At 42.6% G+C, this 21,385-nt stretch overlaps 5 protein-coding genes across 5 annotated transcripts; 4 read left to right on the top strand and 1 right to left on the bottom strand.

Annotated features, from left to right (window-relative positions):
* Positions 1-8,712: 8,712 nt before the first annotated feature.
* FOMMEDRAFT_92526 (DUF706-domain-containing protein) lies at positions 8,713-10,171 on the top strand (the record flags this gene model as incomplete). Its single annotated transcript, XM_007269410.1, has 10 exons — positions 8,713-8,788; positions 8,850-8,975; positions 9,025-9,093; positions 9,163-9,218; positions 9,288-9,365; positions 9,427-9,479; positions 9,555-9,576; positions 9,633-9,794; positions 9,851-9,930; positions 9,985-10,171. 10 exons carry the CDS (start codon positions 8,713-8,715, stop codon positions 10,169-10,171), a joined length of 909 nt encoding a protein of 302 aa, XP_007269472.1.
* Positions 10,172-10,353: 182 nt separating this feature from the next.
* On the bottom strand, positions 10,354-11,509 carry FOMMEDRAFT_136167 (NAD-binding protein; the record flags this gene model as incomplete). The annotated part of the gene is made up of 3 exons (XM_007269409.1): positions 10,354-10,638; positions 10,706-11,143; positions 11,216-11,509. The coding sequence occupies 3 exons, from the start codon at positions 11,507-11,509 to the stop codon at positions 10,354-10,356; spliced, it is 1,017 nt and encodes a 338-aa protein (XP_007269471.1).
* A 592-nt stretch (positions 11,510-12,101) lies between these two features.
* Positions 12,102-13,229, top strand: FOMMEDRAFT_112333 (aldolase; the record flags this gene model as incomplete). Its single annotated transcript, XM_007269408.1, has 5 exons — positions 12,102-12,181; positions 12,238-12,366; positions 12,425-12,560; positions 12,628-12,878; positions 12,946-13,229. 5 exons carry the CDS (start codon positions 12,102-12,104, stop codon positions 13,214-13,216), a joined length of 867 nt encoding a protein of 288 aa, XP_007269470.1. The 3' UTR covers positions 13,217-13,229.
* Positions 13,230-14,713: 1,484 nt separating this feature from the next.
* On the top strand, positions 14,714-17,062 carry FOMMEDRAFT_22478 (MFS general substrate transporter). The gene is made up of 8 exons (XM_007269407.1): positions 14,714-14,777; positions 14,841-15,067; positions 15,128-15,232; positions 15,288-15,382; positions 15,452-16,017; positions 16,082-16,255; positions 16,309-16,549; positions 16,631-17,062. The coding sequence occupies exons 2-8, from the start codon at positions 14,954-14,956 to the stop codon at positions 16,767-16,769; spliced, it is 1,434 nt and encodes a 477-aa protein (XP_007269469.1). The 5' UTR covers positions 14,714-14,777; positions 14,841-14,953; the 3' UTR covers positions 16,770-17,062.
* A 256-nt stretch (positions 17,063-17,318) lies between these two features.
* On the top strand, positions 17,319-20,911 carry FOMMEDRAFT_159588 (uncharacterized protein; the record flags this gene model as incomplete). The annotated part of the gene is made up of 18 exons (XM_007269406.1): positions 17,319-17,536; positions 17,605-17,785; positions 17,841-18,152; positions 18,210-18,229; positions 18,296-18,584; positions 18,644-18,751; positions 18,816-18,929; positions 18,985-19,005; positions 19,059-19,069; positions 19,125-19,164; positions 19,224-19,295; positions 19,354-19,722; positions 19,774-19,968; positions 20,027-20,067; positions 20,127-20,347; positions 20,438-20,527; positions 20,595-20,690; positions 20,745-20,911. The coding sequence occupies 18 exons, from the start codon at positions 17,319-17,321 to the stop codon at positions 20,909-20,911; spliced, it is 2,565 nt and encodes an 854-aa protein (XP_007269468.1).
* Between the last annotated feature and the right edge of the window lie 474 nt (positions 20,912-21,385).

Raw genomic sequence — 21,385 nt, 5'->3', positions numbered from 1 at the left:
ACTAGTTAATAAGATTCTCAGAATGATACTAGAACTGATCACTTACACTAAGTGGAAGACACACACTATTTCCTTCAACCAAGCTGTAGCTTGGATGTGTTAAGTCTGTGTAGAACACTTGTACATACATCTGGCTCTAACAGTTCTGAGCCCTTAAATTAATCTGTTTGTAATTCACAATCAATCTGTTCTGATAAACATTAGAGAAGTCTAAAAGTAAGGAGTATACTTTACCTACAGAAAGTCAGGGTACCAAATTAAGGACTGCTCACAGAAGTAACAGTATATCTGTTAGGTCATTAGAGTAATAATGAGTAACAAGCAGGATTTGTAGTAAGAAGCCTTTTCTGCAAATCTGGAAGTCACCTCAGAACTCTCAGACTCTGACTACATACTCTAGAATTTTGTAGAGGCCTAACAGTGAATGTAGTACTGAAGGGTTATGACTCAGATTTTTTAATAGTCACTTTTGATTCAATGAACACTGTAGGATTAGAAGTAAATAAAGTAAGAAAAGCAGAAAAAGTAGAAAAAGTAAATCAACAAAATTATTTATTAGAAAGAAAAAAGTTGAAAACAAAAGTAGATAGTTCTCTTATTTCTTCTGATTCTTTTGATTCTTCTCTTCACACTTTATCTAAGTCTAAATCCACACAATCTAACCTACTACTTCTACATTCTAAGATCTTAGAATGTTTAGAATACTACCTAGCCCTGTTTACTACTCAGTAGTTTGTCTATAGTATTAAGCAGGGATAGTCTCAGCTGAGTTTACAGCTGAGGACATGAGTCTGTCCTTGTTAAAAGAGAGAGGTTAATAAGGAAATGTTAGTACATATACTTACTCTCTCAGACAACAAGGCTGTACAAGCTGTATGTTCCCTTCAGAACAAGTAGTAGTTTATCTAAGAATGTTCTAGGTACTAACTCTAGGTCCCTATCCTCTTAGCTCCCTTCTCAGGATCCTCTCAGATCCAAACAATAGCTTTAGTAGATAGTGAATGTACTAGCTTATACATTAATAAGGCCTTTATATAGGAACACTACCTTCCTACTCAACATGTTCTACTTCTAATCCTAGTATACAATGTGGACAGAATCCTGAACTGAAATAGTTAGATTACTGAGTTTGTTCAACTATAGATGACTATTCAGAATCATAAGGAAAGTATTGAGTTTAGAGTCACTAACCTTAGAAAGACAGATGTCTTTATTAGATTCAAATGGCTTAAGGCTTACAACCCTACTATTAACTAGTTAGAGTAGACACTCACATTCAATCAGTGTCCCAAGTCTTACAACTACCTTACACTACTGTTCTAAGTAGATACAAACACTTCTAATGTTACTAACAGTTCTAATAAAGGTGACTAGTTGTTCTTCTTTAACTAGGATAGATATGTAGACATATATTCTAGTCAAGGTGAAACAGAGTCAATCTAAAGGATGTCTGAGACAGAACCAGTCTAGAACCCTCTCAGAACAACTCTACTCTAGAACACACATAGACTCAGCCTACCAGATTTTGTCCAAGAGTTCCCTAAAGTCTTTAGTAAAGAGGAATTTGACTAGCTTTCTAAATACTGTCCCTAGAACTATATAATTGAATTGACTAAGAGTTTCCAACCTAAGGATTGTAAGGTCTACCTACTCAACAGAGACAAGTAGGAGGTGCTTGACAAGTTCCTTCAGGAAAATCTTCAGAATAGTCAGATCTAACCCTTAAAGTCCCTTATAGCCTCCCCTTTCTTCTTTGTCAAAAAGAAAGATAGGAAGCTCTACCTAGTTTAGGATTATTGTTGTCTTAATAAGGGTACTGTTAAAAACAAGTACCTACTCCCCCTGATTCAGAAGCTCATTAATAAGATACATACATCCAGGGTTTTCACTAAGTTGGACATTTGGTAAGAGTATAATAATATTTGGATCCAAGACAGAGATGAGTAGAAGACTGTGTTCTGAACCAATTACAGATTGTACAAACTAACTATAATGTTCTTTAAACTAACTAACTTGCCTGCAACATTCTAGTCATTCATGAATCACATTCTCACAAATCTGATTAACTCAGAGTATGTTAGTGTGTATTTAGACAACATTCTGATCTTTACTCAGACAGTTAAGTACTATTACTAACTAATCTGAGTAGTTCTACAATAACTCTAAGATAATAAACTATTCCTTTAAGAAGTAAAGTACTCTTTTATACAAGAGTCAGTAGATTATCTAGGCTTTGTAATTAGTAGAAGAGAGGTCTGTATGGATCCAGCAAAGGTAACTACAGTTTGGAACTAGCTGTAACCTTAGAACCTGAAACAGGTCTAAGTATTCCTTAGGTTTGTAAACTACTATTAATGCTTCATTTACAGCTTTAGTACTATTACCTAGCCCCTTTACAATCTTACTAGTAAAGATGTTCCTTAGTAATAGAATAATTAGTAGTAGTCTGTATTCAAGTCTCTCAAGTAAGCTATTACTAGTAAGCCTGTATTAACAGTTCTAACAGTTGTAGACAAGTTCTGAGTTGAAGCTAACTCTTCCAACTTTACAAATAGAGTAGTACAGTCCTAATTCATTAACAGAAAGTAGTGTCTGATAGTGTTCTAATCAGAATCCCTCTCTATAATAGAACAGAACTACTCTATCTATAATAAGGAACTCCTTACAATTGTCTGTTCTCTAGAGGAGTAGTATTAATATCTCCTCAGTACTGTACAGAAGTTTAAGATTTAGAGTGATCACCTTAATCTCTAGTACTTTCAGGTGCCTCAAAAGCTCAACCACTACTAAGCTTACTAAATGTTAGAACTACAGAACTATGACTTTGCTCTAACTTACAAACCTGGAACACAAATAATGAAAGCTGATTTACTCTTAAGACAAGTAGGTTATGAAAGAGGAGAGAATAATAACAAAAATCTTGTTCTCCTAGACAATTCCTGTTTTGTGTCTGAGACAATCTAAGAGATCTGACTCAAATCCAAGAATGTCAACTTTGTTACTTATATATAGTAAGCTCTAAGACACACACAGGACCAGGTTGTAGTAAAGCAGCTAGAGAAGTAAACTAAGGATTAGGAGAAGGATAAGGATAGACAGGTTTACTAGAAAGGCTGACTATACATTCTAAAGGATTGGAAGCTGTAGAAGGACATTGTTCAAACTCATTACAAAGACTTCTTCCTAAGAGTGATCTAGGATCTGATACAGATGTAGAAGGGTCTAAACCCTTGTCTAGTAGGCCTTAGTCTGTTGACACATATTATAACCAGTCATATACTTTAGAATTTCCCTCTACATTCCTAGCTACTAGTAGTTCCAAGTAATAAGTTCCTGTGTTTTGTGTTAGCCCAAATGTTCTACAGTCAGATTATAGTAGACCTGATTAGTAAGCTACCTAAGTCTTAGGGTTACAACACTATCTGTGTAATTGTTGACTGATTCTCTAAGTAAGTCTATACAGTTCTGACCTGAACAGAACTCACTTCTAAAGACATAGTACACATTTATTAGGATTACATCTTCTAGTTGTACAGACTCCCTCAGAAGCTTATTCACAATTGTAGACTACAATTTGAGTCAAAATTTATACAGGACTTGTATGTACTTCTCAGAATTCAAGGGAACCCTTCTACTACATATTACTTACAGACTGACAGTCAAACTGAGTAAGTTAATTAGGAGATTGAGCTCTACCTCTAAATGTTTATTAATTATTAGTAATTAGATTAGTCTGAATAGTTAGCTCTGGCAGAATTTATACATAATAACTAGTAACACTCTATAATAGGACAGTCCCTGTTCTTTCTTAATTATAAGAGACATTCATACTAGGGGACAGTTCTAAACTAGAACAGTAGTTCTGAATCTGTAACAGACTTTGTAGAACAGATATACAAGACTAGGAAAGATGTATGAGCTCTTTTAGAGAAGGTAGTATAAGTAATAAAGTAGAACTACAATTAGAAGAGATTTGTAGCTAAGGATTACTAGTTTAGGGACAAAGTTATACTAGAAGCTACTAACCTAACTATAGATTGTCTAATAAAGAAGTTGGACAACAAGCACTTTAGACCCTTTATTATTGAAAAGAAGGTTAGTGCCTCTGTCTACAAACTCTAACTTCTAACAGTATAGAAGTATATACACCTAGTGTTTAATAAGGTTCTACTGTCTTAGTACTACAATCCAGGTTTTCCTTCATAATAAAGACTCCTACTATCTTTACCAGAACTTATTAGTTTCAAACTGGAATACAAAGTAGAGTATGTAGTAGATACTAAGCTAGTGTATAGAAAGCTCAAGTTCCTTATCTACTAGAAGGGATACTTAGTTGAGAAACATACTTGGGAACCTGCTGAGAATCTCACCTATACTACTAAGGTGATCTGAGACTTCTATTAACTTCATCCAGGTGCTCTGTATCAACTCTGCCTTACAGATTTCTAAACCCTACTATTCTAACTTATACTTAAACTGCTAACCAAGCCTAATGTTTACTAATTAAAACAATTAGTTTTAGAGAGAGAGTAATGTTACAGTTCTCTACTCTCATACCTTCAGTTCTAAGGGTTCTACACCCTTCTATACTGAAACTTAGGACTTCTGTCCCTTAAGAGTACTGTCTATAAACTATATGTATACTAACTCTTACTACTACCCTTCCTTACTTTATTATTCTATTCCTTTGACCACCCCTTCATTCTTTGTTCATTCTATAGTCTCTTACCCTTTGTCTATCCCTTCATTCTTTATACCTTTATCTTTGACCTTCCTTTCTTTCATTCTTTGTAGCTTATTATTCTTAGTAGCTCATACTCTCTGAGTACTCTTATATAGTTTAGTATATATAAGTGTACAAGATCAGACTAGTTTTATAGTCTTGATCTTGTCTACTCTAGATAGTCCTGTACTCTTAGACTTACTCTATATACTCTACTCTTGTCTCACTCTCTCTCTCTACCTGTTCTACAAGTTCTAACTATGTTTTAGTACTTGTGTTCTATATTTCTGTTATGTAGGATAGTTGTAGCCTGAGTCCCCTTACTGAGCCTTCAAGTCCCCTCTACACTGTTACTAACATCTATGTGAGGGATTACTATATATAGTAGACTATACATAGAACCTCTTTACTAAAAGGGTGTAATGTTAAGCTTGACTTAATACCTGGTTTACACTATATATACTAATAAATGTTTGTGTTCTAACATTACTCTCCTCTCTAGAGTCATGTGTTCTTATATGACTAGTATATAGAGTTTGACCCTAAGGGTTACTATTTCTAGCTTAACCTTAACAGTCTTTAGAGGTAGGGAGAGATATCCTAATATAGAGTCCTAGCCCTAGTATTCTAAGCAACTAAGAAATTCACTCCCCCCCTTTTAGGAAGCTTATTCTCAGCCTAATACTTTTGCTTACAGACAACTCTATATTAGGATCAAACCCCTGACTGCTCTAAGCTTGACATTATGTAAGGGATTACCATATATAGTAGACCATATATAGAACCTCTTTACTAAAAGGGTGTAATGTTAAGCTTAGCTTAACACCTGGTCTACACTATATATACTAATAAATGTTTGTGTCCTAACAAGAGGCCCTGTTTTCTTAACAAGAACATTAAAAAGAATCTACTTAGCTTGATACTAAGTGTTTTACATATGAAAGGGCTAAGGATGAGAAGGAGGAGGAAGTTTACTACAAGAGAATGTAGTCTAAAGATCAGACTACAAAGATACAGGAGATGCAGAATATGGAAGAATTGTATTATTCAAAACTTGAGCAGTACTGTCAGATACAAGACTCAGACAATCTAGTAGAGTAGGACCTGACAGTTGACCTTACTGAGGAGATTTATAACATTAGTAACACTATCAGACATCTCTGTTATACTAAGTAGTAAGACTAGCTTACATATACTTTAAGAAAGTAGAATTACAGTATCTTGTACAACAATACAGGCAAAATATGTAAGGATATGTTTCAAGGAAGGATTACAGTGTCTTATACAACAATACAGGCAAAGTACACAGTAATATACTTTAAGAAAGTAGGGTAGAGTGTATTAAATGTGTACAAATAAATCACTATGTAATTATATTAGAAATAGAACATACATTCATTTTTCCAAAAGACCTAGTGCCTGAGTATATCACCTAGTGTCTAAAGTCCATCTATATACTTTATAAGACATTTACAACAATGTAATCCAGTATAATAGAGGTGTGTATCTGTCATTTGATTAATTTCTCTTCTTATTCAGGCTGCTCCTTTGTCTGAGTCATTAATGTCTTGAGCAAAAATATTAGCATCCTCCTCTCTATTATAATCCAAGATGTTAGTAGGATCATTATTAATATTAATAAGGATGTTATGAAGCACTAAAAGAGCTTCAATTGTTGTGTAAATAACATTAATATTAGTGTCTAGAAGGTACTAAAGGGAAGGAAAGCAGCCTTTGAGCATACTAAAGGTATACTTAATAGTAATGTAAGAATGTAAGAGTGCAAAATTAAAATAGTAGTAGTAGCAAGCCTCTTCCAGTTTGTTTGTAAGATTGCTTTCAGTAAAAGGCTGTATAGTAAACTGTATAAGAGGATAACCTGTTGATACAGTAATGTAAGAATGTGAGGTATTGTATATTGAGATATAAAGTCAAAAAAAACATACTCTTATCAGCTAAAAGAAATTCCTCCTTTGAAAAATGGTCTCCTTTGAATTGCCAGACACAAGAGTCACAGAACACAGTAGTATCCTACACATTTCCAGGCCATCCTAAGTTATAATGGGTAAAACATTTTTTGTTGTTGCAGATTCCTTATAAAGCAACCTTTACAATTCTATATACTTAAAATTAAGTATTAAAAGAAAGGAGAACATAAAAATAAACTCACAGTATAGAACTTCTTCCTACAGAAGTATTAAAACTCATATTTCCTTGGCTTTGTAGTAAGAGGGATGAGGAATCCATCTAGCATACTAATACATCCAGGAAACCCTTTATTCTACATTCTAATCTTTAGTGCTTAACATTACTCTCCTTCTGGTCAAGTGATAAAACAAGGATAGAGCCAGCAGAAAGCAGTAGTAACTCTTACACAATACAAGTATACTGTACCCTCTGCAACTGATGCCATCTCAGCAACCTTGATACATGTTGAGGATCTGTTATGTATAAGGAAGACAGCAAGCTGCATCCAAGGTAGTGCTTATACTCTGTACATTAGAACATACATGTAGTTTTGACTATAGGATAAGACATGTAGGAACTCACTTTGTACCAGTAATTCTAAACACTTCATCATCCTTAATAAGATCAGTTAAGACCTTGAATGACTCACAGTTGAGTCTAAAAGATGTATGACAGATGAGAGAGTGTAGTGGCATGTATATGATTCATAACCTTGAGATTTACCTGAAGAATGATTTAAAAATCAAATCTGACATGTTATATAGTAAATTACTCAGGAAATCTTCTGAATAGGATGTGTCATATGGACCACAGTCTGAAGGACAAGCTTGAAGCAGTAAGCAATGAGCTTTGTATGTAAGAAACATGCCTATGAGTAAATCCTTGTCTGTTTTAGTGTATAAAGTCTGGTAAAAAGCAAAAGATCCAATGTTTAAAGCATTTTGCATACTGTTATATGCTAACAGGGCCATTTCAGAAGGAGAATGGAGAGTGTAAGATATGATAAAATGGATATATTTCACTTATTTCACACTTGTGCTCATTCTATGCAGTCACGGGACTGTGTTATTTACAGTGTTCTGTCACGCTAATCATGATTTACGTTGGTTTTGGTGAGGGAATTCTTTGTTTATTTTAAACTCCGACACTTCGCAAGTCTGCACAAGCACTCGAGAGCACTTGTGCAAAATTGCACAGACTTGCACGGAGGGAACTACATAAGGCAGGAGTTAAGGTTTTGGGGTGTTGGTTCTTTTCCCTGTGCCAAGCTGCAAGTCTCCCTTGCCCTTGCAAGTGAATTGAGGACGGCTATTAGTAGCCCACCCCGAAGCTTACTTCTTTAAATGGAAATAAACAATGCATATGCTTACTAATCCGATTGTTTTCAATTCAGCGGGAGACGTCGAAACAAACTTCACGTTTCTCCCGACTGAATAAATGTAAAGTTAGCAAGTCTTTCTGCGACGCGGGATTCGTCGTCTTCGCCAAGGAAAGCAAGTAACCAACAAGACTCTGTTTTCTAAAGAAAACCCTCACATCCGGCCGCCGGCGGTATCGAAGAACTTCTATCTAAGACGGAGCCCCACGCCTTCCTCTTTGCTTCCGTGGATCATAAAGATATTCCCAATTTACTGTTAAGGCAGATTAAGCGGCTGTAGGCGGACATATGGTGGTTCAGTTCATCTTCCGGAACGTTGGTACTGTTATTCTTCTTAGTCTTCATCCTGACCAAAAGACGGCATGGGCGCCACAGTCTCGTGCTAACTCTATCGGACCGTTTGCAAGTTCCGATCACAGTTACATATGCAAGTTATCCGTAATGATAACCGTCAACACAGTCCACAACTGCACCCCAATTTCCCGAGAAGCGTAATTGAACGATACATTGCTCCATTACGGGGATATGTAGTTCAGACATCATGTCCGTCATTAACCGCCTGTGCTCGATGGTATAAAGCTGCGAGTTCCGTCACTGCTCCAAAATCTCAGCTCCTCTTAAACAAGTAAGACGTGTACCACTTATGCCAGCTATTATCAACGCAATTCCTTCGAGAGACGGGCGAGCTTTCGATGAGGCGTCCGATGCTGTCGACGATGGTATGTTAAACCCTTTACGCGCTGTTAAGCTTTGTGTTCGTGCTTCTAATCTACTTTACAGTTAACAAACTCAAAGCGCGTCTGTGGAGTGACAAATCCGAGTTCGATGCCAATAAGGACAAGGACCAGTTCCGGAAGTACGAAGAAGCTTGCGATCGTGTAAAAGCGTTTTACAAAGAGCAGCACGGTAGGTTGAACCTAACTTGTGACGAAATAAAACTGACGTCTTTGGTCAGAAAAGCAAACAGTTGAGTTCAACATCAAAGCGAGGGTAGAGTTCCGGAAGAACATGCGAGCACGGATGGGTATGTCATCACCTTAATTTAGTGTTCTTACCTAACTATCCCCGTAACTGCTATTGTTTTTCCGTGAAGGCATTTGGGAAGCCATGGAAAAGCTTAATACGCTCGTCGATGATTCCGACCCTGATGTACGATCGACTCTTTATTGATTGATAGACTTATAAGCCAACCTGATCTTCATGTGCCTCGGACGATAGATAAATCTCACTCAGATCCAACACCTTCTGCAGACGGCAGAGGCCATTCGCCGAGACGGCAAGCCGGAGTGGATGCAGGTACGTCATAGGCAAATATCTCACGCTCGGAGCACTTTGTCAAGTCAACTAATTGGGATAGGTCGTTGGCTTGGTTCATGACCTTGGAAAGTTGCTTTACATATTCGGCTCCGAGTGGGTTTACGTCTCCTCTGTATTTTTGACTAAATAATAAACGGACTTACTTGCGCTTACACTTCGTTATCGTAGAGGCCAATGGGATGTGACTGGGGTTCGTCTATTTTATCTCAGATTCCCGCCCGGTCACACTGAAACACACATGATTAGGATACATTCGTCGTTGGGTGTGCCTTCTCCGATAAAAACATTTACCCAGATACATTTGACAACAACCCGGATGCTCATGATCCCGTATACTCAACTGAATATGGGATTTACAAGCCACACTGTGGGTTCGAGAATGTGATGCTTGCCTGGGGCCACGATGAGGTTAGCGTAACTTTCCTGCAGTCGAGTTTAATTTCGTTACTGAAATGGCACACTAGTACCTTTACCACGTCCTTAAGGAGCAAAGCACATTACCAGATGAAGGCCTCGCGATGATCCGATACCACAGCTTCTATCCGTCAGCACCACTCATTCAATTGCTTCTCAATATAGACTCTGACTATACATTTAGGTGGCATCGTGAAGGAGCATATATGCATTTGGCAAATGCTCGCGACGAAAAGCTTCTTGTGGCTGTCAAGGCCTTCAACCCGTATGACTTGTATAGCAAGTGTGACGAGTCTCTTGACCCCGCTGAGCTTCGACCGTATTACGAAGGCCTGATTGCCAAGTTCTTCCCCGATGTCATTGAGTGGTGAAAGAGTTTCTTCAATTCTTGTACTTGACTAATTTGTAAAGTTACAAAATTCCTATTTTCTTTAAAATCAATTCTATCAATCCTGAATCCGAGGAAACAAAGTCTGCGTGACAAATATACACATCATAAAAATACCTGTTTCAACTTGTTACCATTTATATCTTCCGGGCATATCGACGCAATCTATGCATGGCTAGTCTCAAGGTCGCGCTTGAAACGCTCCACAATGGGGATCATACCTCCCTCGTCAACAGAGAATCCGAGACCGAGAGCGTAGGAGTTGTCAAACCGCGCTGGCCAAGAGCTAACAATGCGGCGGTTCATTGGGTTATCCTCGAACTTGATGAGCTTGACCGCGTCGAGTCCAGCGACTTTGGCAAGAGCGTCAATCTCGTCTCTCACGGTAGCGCAGAAGCCAGGCAAGCAGACGACACGTGTGTACGGAAGGAACCTGTCCGCTGGAACGTGCTTCGCCGCGAGAAAGTAAACATAAGCCATATTATTCTTTATTTGCATTGGGAAATAACATATTCACCTTAGCATGAACGAAGTTCTTGATTGTCGTCTCAGGGGATGCAAGCCATGCGGCAAGCTCCAGCTCAGGAGAGTCTAAAGAGGATCCGACAGGGCAAATAGCTTCTATACCTTGCAAAGGTTCGCGGACGATACCCGAGAGGAATGCGGACGTTGCGTTGGAAGGGGGACCCGGGCGGACTACTATAGTGGGCAGACGCATGATGCGACCGTCGACAAATCCACGTCGGGTATATTCGTTTATGAGCAGTTCTGAGACGAGCTTTCCTGTTCCATATGCGCCCTCCGGAGTTGCTATTGTTGAAGGGGTAACGATGTCCGGCAGCTGACCGCCGTAGACAGCGAGGGAAGAAGAGAAGATGAATTTGATTTGACGGCCCGCCGCGGTGCCCTCGTGGCGTGCGGCATCCAACAGAAGGCGTACGGAGTCAATGTTAACCTATCCACCAGGTGATACGATGTGTCAAACTAAATGCCACACGGGCAAGTCTAGAAAAAAAAACAGACATGCCTTGAGACCGAGGTCGAAGTTGTCTTCAGCACCGCGTGACATGATGCCATGGAGTGCATAAATCGTATCTGGCAGGCCAAACTCAGTCCTGAAGAGCTGCTCCACAGGTGCTTTCTGGGTGAGGTCGGCCTTCACCGTAATGACTCTAGTGCCTCCCGCCTTGGGTTCAATGATGTCAGCAAGGACGAGATGCACATTAGGCGTCCTTGAATCTCTCAGAAGTTCTTGAGCAAGTAGACCGCCCAGCCAGCCACTGGCGCCAGTAATGAGCACAACAGTTCTGTCAGAGGACATTAACGCGCACGTCGCTGCAAGGGGGGCAGAGTGGCTCCGGTGGGGAAGCAAACGGGCAAGGGAATTGAGAGAGCATCACACGGTGTAAAGCTCAGAATTTATACACTCTCGCGGAGCGCACGACTGTCGGGGGCAAGATGGATAGGAGGACTCGAGAGAAAGACCTAAGTCCTCCCTGTCACTCGGCATCGATTTGAGATTTCCGCCGGCTGTGGCACAAAAACCGATCCGCCCACCGTTTTCTCCGTTCCTCCTCCCCGTCTCGACATTGTTCCGGATTGACTCAACCGGCTGCACGGCTCAAGGTTCGTGTGCACCCAGCAAGTAAAGCCTCCTCTCTCTCTCGTTATCTCGTTCGTTATTATTGCTCTCTCAGAATTAGCTTCGGGCAGCGTGCGACAGGGACATTTCCAAATGGGGCCATTTTGTGGACTCACGTGCAGAACCTTCCGTACGCGCCGAACCTTTCTTTCCGGACACAGCCATTCTCCCGGAGAGTTGAATTCAGCACAGACCACTTCGAGATGCTGTAGGTATGAATAGACCATAGTTCCCCAGGGTTCCATAATCACGCCTTTCTATTCCCGCCATCATGACCTTGGACAACAACCTTACTCTAAATATTCTACGTAAGGCCGAGGTGGGGGGATATGGAATACTTGCCCAGATCTGGTACTCTAGAGTTTGCGGTGCATTGGTTCCGATATCTAACTTCTACTCTGCAATAGCTACGACGCTCAGTCTGTCATTGGCCTCGTGAGAGCCGCCGAACGCAAGCAGAGTCCTGCTATTATCCAGTTCTTTCCTGTGACCCTTGCCTATGGTGGAGCTCCCTTCCTTCAGTTTTGCCTCAACGCGTGAGCAGCCTAATCAAGGTTTGAGAAGTAGTACGTACTAGACCACACCCTGTGACAGAGCACGTCAGGCATCCGTTCCCATCGCTGTCCATCTCGATCATGCTACTGATCCGGAGCATATCGACCTTGCTCTCAGACTTGCAGAGCAAGGCATACCATTCGACAGTATTATGGTCGATGCAAGCCATGCCGATGTTCGTATCCACTCCTGCGGATACTGTCGTTTATTTTGTCCTCTCTGATACACTCATTACCCATCAGACAGACGAAGAGAACATAGCACTCGCTCGTCCGCACGTCGAGCGAGCAACCAAGTTCGGCGTCGCTGTTGAGGTTGAGCTCGGAAGGCTTGAAGGCGGGGAGGCAGGCTTGCGAATGATTTCTGACGCAAAGCTTACGAACCCAGAAAAGGCACAGACATTCATGACACAGACTGATGCAGCAATTCTCTCACCGAGTATCGGCAATCTACATGGATCGTATCTCAATCCCCCGAACTTTCGTCAAGAGATGTGTGTAATTCCCTATTTACCGCTCCATTAGCTTCTCCCGATTTATGAATCCCTCATTGCCTTGCAGCCTGAAAGATCTTCGCTCGCGGTTCAATGGCAAAGTTCCACTCTGCCTACACGGAACGGACGAACTCCCTGATGAGCTCTTTAAGGAATGCATCGCGAATGGCATAAGCAAAATCAACATCAACAGCTGGGCCCGCGATCCGTATGTGAAGACGCTCTCGGAGGCTCTGCGAAGCAAGCCCTTTCCAGAAGCGGTAGAGGAGAGCACAGAAGTCTTTGCAGCCGTGTGCGAGCGTTTCTTTGATCTCTTTGGGTCAACTGGAAAGGCCTAAAGTAATAGTGAATTGCATGTAACTCCGCGTTGAGAAAATTCTCAGTATTCTCATGTTTTTGCATGGTCATTTCATAGGGGCTAAAAGGTGCCTTCACCGCAAAGGCTGATGTTTTGAAATATGGGTCATTGAGACTAACTTAATTTCAATAGCTTCGTCGGAACAAGGAAGGGGGAGTAGATTTTGCATACGCGGCGTTCGTGATGCCACGATATGAAAGAGGTTGATGGAGATTCTAATGAATGGATCCACGCGACCTCATTGGAAATATGTCCATAAAATGAGATTCCTAACTCCGTCGACCGGAAGTGAGGAATTACACGCGGAACTATGCAACTAGTCGCCAGTGGCGCATGTCCTAAATGCATGAAAATGGAATCCTCAATAAACACACCAGACCAGGGCCGCGTAAAACGACCAATCATGACTTGCACCATAAAAATGGTTCAATAAACCAAGCTTTTGGAAATTTCCGGAAAATTTTAAGACAGTTATGGTGCTCAGTGCTCGAGACGAAGGGTGTTTACTCTACATAAATCAATTGTACCTTGGCTGCTCCGATTTCCGTGGGGCGGAGATATAGGTGAGTCAACACATTGCTACATAATACGGAAACTCGTGTATCCGGTGTAGAAAGAGGATCGGGTATTGTATGGCGGAATGACATGCCTTTGCGCCATTGATGCCCTTCACGGTCGTTGCATTTCGCTTCTCGAATACCTAATGCTTCCTGTGGTCCCGAACGGTGTACAACTGCACTGGTTACCAAGCATTCAAGAAGAGTCAGCGGATCTTGGATTTCTTGCGCAAGAAGGGTGTTTCATAGGAAACAATACGTTCTCCAATACTACTGCTGCGGTCGCGGTAGCAGAGCATATATACATTCCTCTCGATATTCTGTTATAAGATAAGCAGCTATTATTATGGACTTGAATAAGGACTTCTGATACCCTAAGCTCCTTCCCGGCTGAGCCAAATATCGTTCTTTCTGTGCATTGCAGCCCAGTGTAAAATAGGGCATATTATAGAGAAAATATTTTTGCAAGATAGTTAGCAGGCTGTGAAACTACAAGGTCTCCTCGTAAGGGTGTCCGTTAAGTCAAAGCTCTTCAGATACAATTAAAGGAAGTTTGGAGACGTGATATTCCATATGGATAATAATCCTCAACCAGCCAAAGATCTTGTGCTTAGACTGGACCCACAAAGGCCGGAAACTGATGCAAACGCCGGAGGCTATGGGACCCGATCTGAAAATCTGAAATACCGGAGAACTCAGACCTTGTTAGGGGGGCTACACACATGTACCCTATTGGGCGTGAGGATCAAGGATGTTGCCCTTATGAGTTCGGTTCGGTAGTAGAAATGGATCTGACCTGTGCCCACTATAGGAAGTATATCAACCCGTCTTCCCTAGTGTTCCACGTGACCTTGGCAGGAATGATATAAAGTTCCAGTCGACGACGCATTGAGGTTGAACAAAAACGTATGGGTGCTTGAGTGTGTTTCGCCGAGAACACCTTGGATTCATCACTGGCCGCGATAAAGATGTGATCCCGAAGCGGTAAGGATCGTTTGCGGATTTATTTTTGTCCCTGACCTGACAAGTCTAAATAATTTCAATCAGGTCGCCGAAGGACGGACGGGAATATATATAAACCGGCCGCTACTTGAGAGGCACTTTACGTCTTCCCTCCTTCCATCTGGTCAGAGACGTATATCAATATCGACAGGACAACAATGCCTCTAAGTAAGGATGTTGCTGAATGGCGAGACAGCTCAGTCAATCTGGAGTCATATCAGCCTGGAACTGAGGCTGAAAAGAGGCTCGTTCGCAAGATGGACCTGCGTATAGTATGTTTCTGTACTTAACAGTGATCTCTTTCGGGTTGTTGACAATGACTTGCGCCTCAGGTTCCAGCTGTTTGGTTACTTTATACTCTGTCGTATTTGGATCGGGCAAATATTGGCAATGCAAAGAGTGGTGGTATGGAAGAAGACCTGAATCTCAGTTCTACTGTATGTATTCTTTTCACTCCTTGGCAATTGCATTATTCTCAAGTAAATACTACAGCAATATTCCGTCATCCTCCTCGTATTCTTTATTTCTTATGTTATATTCGAGGTGCCCGCGAACATGATACTGTCTCGCGTTCGACCATCCATTTAGTACGTCTCAGTTACGTTGAATTTCGTTGCTGTGTATCCTTACCGGGATTATTTCGAATTTCAACGCAGCTTGTCGGCAATTTGTTTCTTCTGGGGAGTAGTAGCAGCATGCATGGCTGCTGGTAAAAACTGGTCTCAAATTGCTGCAGTGCGATTTTGCCTTGGTATTGTCGAGGCAGCGTTCGCACCTGGTGTCGCATTCTATCTGTCATCATGGTACAAGATGCATGAACTTGCTCGAAGATATTCTGTCTATTACACAGCAACTGCGGTGTCAGGCGCATTTTCTGGATTACTCGCAGGTGTCATCACCGACAATCTAAATGGTGCACGCGGCATCGCTGGTTGGCGTTGGCTTCTGCTCATCGAAGGTGTCGCGAGCTCCGGAGCAGGCTTGTTCGCGTGGATAATTTTACCGGATTGGCCTGCTACGACTCGATGGCTCACTGATGAAGAGAGAAACCTGGCCGTTCAACGTCTTCTACATGATGGCATTGCGTCTTCTGGAGCAGAGGCCGCCCGGCCGAGTCACACGGAGTCTTTGAAAATGTCTTTTCGTGAATGGCGGCTCTACCCACTCATTTTTATGTACATGCTGGCAACCGGGTCGCAGACTATCCAGTACTTCATTCCCAGTAGGTTTCACATTTTTCACATCAATGATAAATTCTACTTGGCTCATCATTTGCCCGGCTGTAGCCTTAGTTGGCCAACTTGGATACAAGGGCTACACGTTGCAGTTCATGACGATTCCGATATACAGTGTCGCTCTTGTTGGTATCCTCGTGTTTTGTTTTATATCGGACTATCGCAGAGAACGTGGGCACTACGTGACAATCACAGCTTGTATTGGCTTCGTTTCGTTTATTATTAGTACGTTTCTTCTCTTCTATACCCTCTTATCACCGTCTCATCATGTCTTTTAGCTGTTGCTGCCACCAACAAGAAAGTACAATACGCATTTCTATGCTTCGGTGTCGGAGGCGTGTATGCCGCTTGTCCGCTCACTCTACTGTGGGTCTCCGCTGTCATCCCGCATCCAGCAGAGAAGCGTGCAGTCGCTATTGCTATAGTGAATTCCCTCGGGAACAGTGCATCCATATATGGCTCGTTCTTGTGGCCCTCAAAAGATGCTCCACGCTACGTGCCCGGGTTTTCGTCCACGACGTACGTATTCCCGCTTCCATTTGATGCGATATATCGGATGAGTCTAACTTCTCCCATACCTCCTCGACCGAATTGGCCCAGTGTGTTTCTCGTTCTTCTTGCGGTGTCCGCTCAGATCTTCCGATATTTCACGATAAAGCATCCTTATGTCTCGCTCAACGCACGCATTGGCAGGAGTGCTACGGCGACGCCCGATACTGAAAAGGCCGCGGACCTCTAGCATTGCCCCTGTCGTCGTTCATGTTGAGAAGGTTCTGGTGTTGTTCTTTTACGTATTCTTCTGGAACGACGAGCCGAATTGTTCGCAAACATATGAGCGCGCAGGATCGCTTTATGATTATTGGACTGAAAATCTGTGGCACTTGACCTGGTTGCCTGTCGGTGCGAAAATGCTCTGGTACGTTGCTTAGGGAAATTACTCGATCGCTATTGGCCCCGGTATATACTTTCATGCTACACTGTATTATATGGTCACGACTTATAATTTTTTCATGATGAAACGGTTTTATGACCAGGAAAGCATCCGAGAGATGATGGATCTGACTGTCTTTCTATTGAACGGGATGAGGGGCTTACCGACCGGCAAATGGCGGCAATACAAAACCCGCGTTGCATAAGCTTCCATTGAGGGAGTTTGACCCGTTCTAACGCTGAGTCAATTGAATTAATGCGATCAGGTGACACTATCATCTGCATAAGGTCTCCGCTTCTCTACTCACAGCCAATCTTAAGCTTTACCACTATATTCTCTGCCCACAAACACGAAACCATGAACAGTGCAGCAACAACCGACGCGTCTCCGGCGAGCTCATCGAGCAGCGGGCATGTTTCTGACCACCGCGCGGCAAGCTTGGGTGCTACTTCAACTGCACAGAAGGACCGCCGCGTCCCATTAGCTTGCCTCCGCTGTCGTGCAAAGCGGGCGCGCTGCTCTGGAGTGCGTCCGCGTTGCAAGGCTTGCGAAACGGCTAATGTTGAATGCCAATGGTACGTGGTCCTTCCTGGATGAATCAGTATTCCGCATGGTAACGCATGTCTGAAATTATGTGTTATAGGCCGGACGGTCGCAAGAGAAAGCGGACCAGGAAAGAAATGGAGGAAGCAGAGCGCCTAGAACGCGAAGCTGCTGTTGCAGCAGCTGTTGAACGAGGACAGCAGACAGCACGACCGCCCCGACGCCCTGCAGCCTATCCTCCCCATCCCGTACAACAAAATGTGCCAAGAAATGCTAGTTGGGTACGCATGACCAACTTAACCTGGATTCTGATACTTGCTCACATTGAAATTTAAGGAATGTAATGGAGGTTCTGGTCATCGAGCACTCACCGCGGTGCCGAGCAATATGACTGCGTACAGTCAATGGCATAATTCTGTGACACCAACCCAACCCTATGTCTGGCCACCGCAAAACTCTGCAAGTTCAGCGAGTCCGGGTGCTTGTACCAACAGCACATTCGGCGACTCCGCATCCGAAATTCTCGCATTCACAGGTTTAGATCCCAATTCAAATGAGCAATTGATGCGTGCGCTGCAGTCACAAACTGCTTTCGTCGATGGAGATCCCGACACCAAAGAGGACCTCGAATTGTATTACTACCGCCTCGTGCGTCTCTTCTGTATTGAGTATCATAAATAATTTGGCACTGATCTTCATGATTAGGCCGGCTCAACGGCGATCCAGTCCGTTCTTTCCTACTCTTTCTCACTTAACTCGGTACTGACGACTCACCTTCTTTAAACCCCCAGCCCAGGAATCAATCGTATCTCATTGAAATTACAACCACGACCCCCGCTCGTTGCCAGCGCACCTGTGCCCAGTGACCAAAATGTGCCTCCTCCATCATCTTGGCCGGAGCAAATCTTCGACGAGAATTGTATGCCCGTTCCGAGCGTTCACCTTCCTCTTCTCGATACGTTTTTCCGAACAATGAGCCAACACTTTCCAAGCATAAGTAAGAAGCGTATGCAGGAGCGTCTTGAAACGGGGACGATGTCCGCATTTTTCATGAATTGTACGCACGTTGCCGCTTCTTTTGTATGCGTGTGCTGTGCTCATCATCGCGTGTAACTAGGTATTTGTGCAATCGCCGCCAGGTGACCATCAATGTCTACTTCTCCCGATATCCGGGGTTCTTCAGGGTCCTTCTAGCTTACACAAATTTTCGAAGGTTTCATCCGGGTACAGAAGGCAGAGCTGCGGAGGTACCAATGCACGAACAATTTTTGCCAGTGATGCAAAGTCTGACTCTTCATACTATTCATTCAGGCTTCTGCTCCATTTATAACAAAGGCACAGGAGCTCGTCGTTCCGCTAGTACATCTCCCTGCACATGACACGGTGACTGGCCTTCTTCTCTTGGCATGGGCTTCTTATGGTCAGGTAACGATTATGTCAAGAGTATTACTATCAACTATTTGACCTTTATCATACTCAGAATTCTGAAGCTGCATTGTGGGTAAGTTTGTCCTATTATTTGCCATGATTGTCAATTGACTTTTGCAACTTAAGCAATACTCGGGGTACATTGCGCAACTGTTTCCACAGATGACTCCTACTAATACCTTTTTGTCTTAGTATGGCCTTCCGCATGTCCGCGGATTTGGGCCTACATGGGGTCGGAGTTTATTGGCGACTTCGAAACTTACGCTGAACTAACTCTTCACGACGTTTTAGGTTTCTGACCTCTATGAATCAAGAGCACATGTTGTCCGAACGAGATTACTCTTTTGGAGCCTGTTCATAACTGTAGGTACATCAATATCTTAAACTGGTAAAGAACTAATGACGGCGTATTCTATCAAAGGATCGGATCGTATCTTTCGCAAGAGGGCGACCTACTGCAATTCCGGAGGACATCATTGAGATTCCACTACCCAAGGATGAGGATTTCTTTCCCGATCCTGCGAGGAATACCGATCCAAACTCGAGACACGAACTTGTCGAGCCCGTCCCATTCCAATATCTTGCAAGGGCAATGGTATTATGCGGACGAATCTCGTCCTTCCTCAATAATCAAAGAGGACGCCCTTGTACATTGGTCGGGATGAGTGAATCAGACCCCAGCGTCCTCAGTGAACTACAAACCCAGCTTGTTCAGTTCTATGCCGGGCTTCCCGAAACAATGAAATGGAGCGTGGAGAATTTCAAGCACCAAGAAGCTCGCGGTCATGGGGTGAGTGAGAGCAAGAAACGAATCTGTTAGATACTCAATTGTGTCGCGTAGGGCACTTTCTTAACACTCCATTTGTGGACAAACGCGGTCATGTCGCTTGTGTATCATCCAGAGTTAATTGAGAAGTCAGGAGTGCAAGCGCCTCTGACCCAGGCTATGCAGAGATCTATCAGACTCTCGCTTTCGAGTGCTCGTAATATTAGCGAGTGTCTAGTATTTGCAGACCTCTTCTCATCGGGTGCCTATGTGAGAGAGAACCTCTTTACGTAAATGATATTCTTAGCTTATGATATACAATAAATAGCTCGGAAGCCCGTTCTCCGTCCAGCCGATTTTTGTTGCGTGGTAATTTGGCTGGCTCCTCTGTATTTCTCGTCAGTTGCTGACTGACTAAACTTTGACAGCCTCGCATTCATTCACGAGATGAAACGTAATGTCCTGGACCAGAACGTACTTAACTCCGACGCACTGTCGACAGTGTCAGATGAGCCACCCTCTGCAGAACAATTCATGTGTTCGATTGCGCGACAAAATCTGGTGATTTTGAGAAAAGCTTTCCAGCGAATGGAGCAGTACTGGTCGGGCATTGCATATGTTTCGGGTGTTCTTGATCACCGCATGGAAGGTCTGTGTGGTGCGACATTCCATTGAAAAATGGATTGCGACCAATGCATTGCTTGGGCTGAGTATTTGCTGACTGAATATTTGTTTTCAGGCCTCAGTGTTCCGCGAATAAATTCATTCGCCAAAACTATTCAGACATTCATATCTCTGCCCGATCAGGGACTTCTTCGTCGATATACAGGTAATATTATTTTACAACCATCATCTAATTTACTTTTGTGGCGAGCTAACTCTTTGTGCTTGATCAGGCAAGAACCTACCCTATAATACTGCTCCAGCTACAGATACGTCTTTGCAAGCGTCTATCGAACAGGATGAACTCAACGAAATAGAGCGAGCAGCAAGTAAGCATTATTATTTCAGTAGTTTTTCACCTATTTTTATGTTTAATCATGTAGATTCCTTGTCCATGGAGCAATTGTTCTCACAATACAGAATCCGAGAGCTAATGGTGGAACCAGCGGATGACTATGATATTGAAAGACTGCTTGGTGCTGGAGCTTTACCCAGTGACGGCCATCATATCAGGCATACTATCGGCACTGCTGGCTTGCATATGCAATGAATACAATGTGTCGAGCTTTTTGCAAATATGCTAACCAAAAATACTGACGCGGAAGAGAGGCGGTCGACGTTAGTCCGGAGTACCAAACTGCTTTGTTATTATCCTATGCCACAATACTTTTTGTACTGTACAATAGTTATGTAGTCCATGTAGTCTAATATTGACTTGCTCTGATCTTTGACAGTATCCGATGGTGTGTTTAAAACTAAAAGCTGGAGGATGTAAACGGATGTGCAGGTCAAAAATGGCTGCTAGATGCTATTTGTACTTGGTATATTGACTTCTTCCTCCTGGTCATTCGACTTCTGTATTTTGCACTCAAATCGACACCCTGCCCTCCCAAACATTAATCACTACGAACTAGGGGGGATCTGTTGGTGATTTGTGTTCTGTGTTCAACCGAAAACAGCCAATATTATTGTCTACAACAAGGTATGTAAACCGAGACAGACATCATACTTCTCAGAAGGCAAG

Source organism: Fomitiporia mediterranea, assembly GCF_000271605.1.
Source record: "Fomitiporia mediterranea MF3/22 unplaced genomic scaffold FOMMEscaffold_10, whole genome shotgun sequence".
Lineage (NCBI taxonomy): Eukaryota > Fungi > Basidiomycota > Agaricomycetes > Hymenochaetales > Hymenochaetaceae > Fomitiporia > Fomitiporia mediterranea.
Note: the sequence above shows the minus strand (reverse complement) of the source record. Positions and strands in the feature narration are given on the sequence as shown.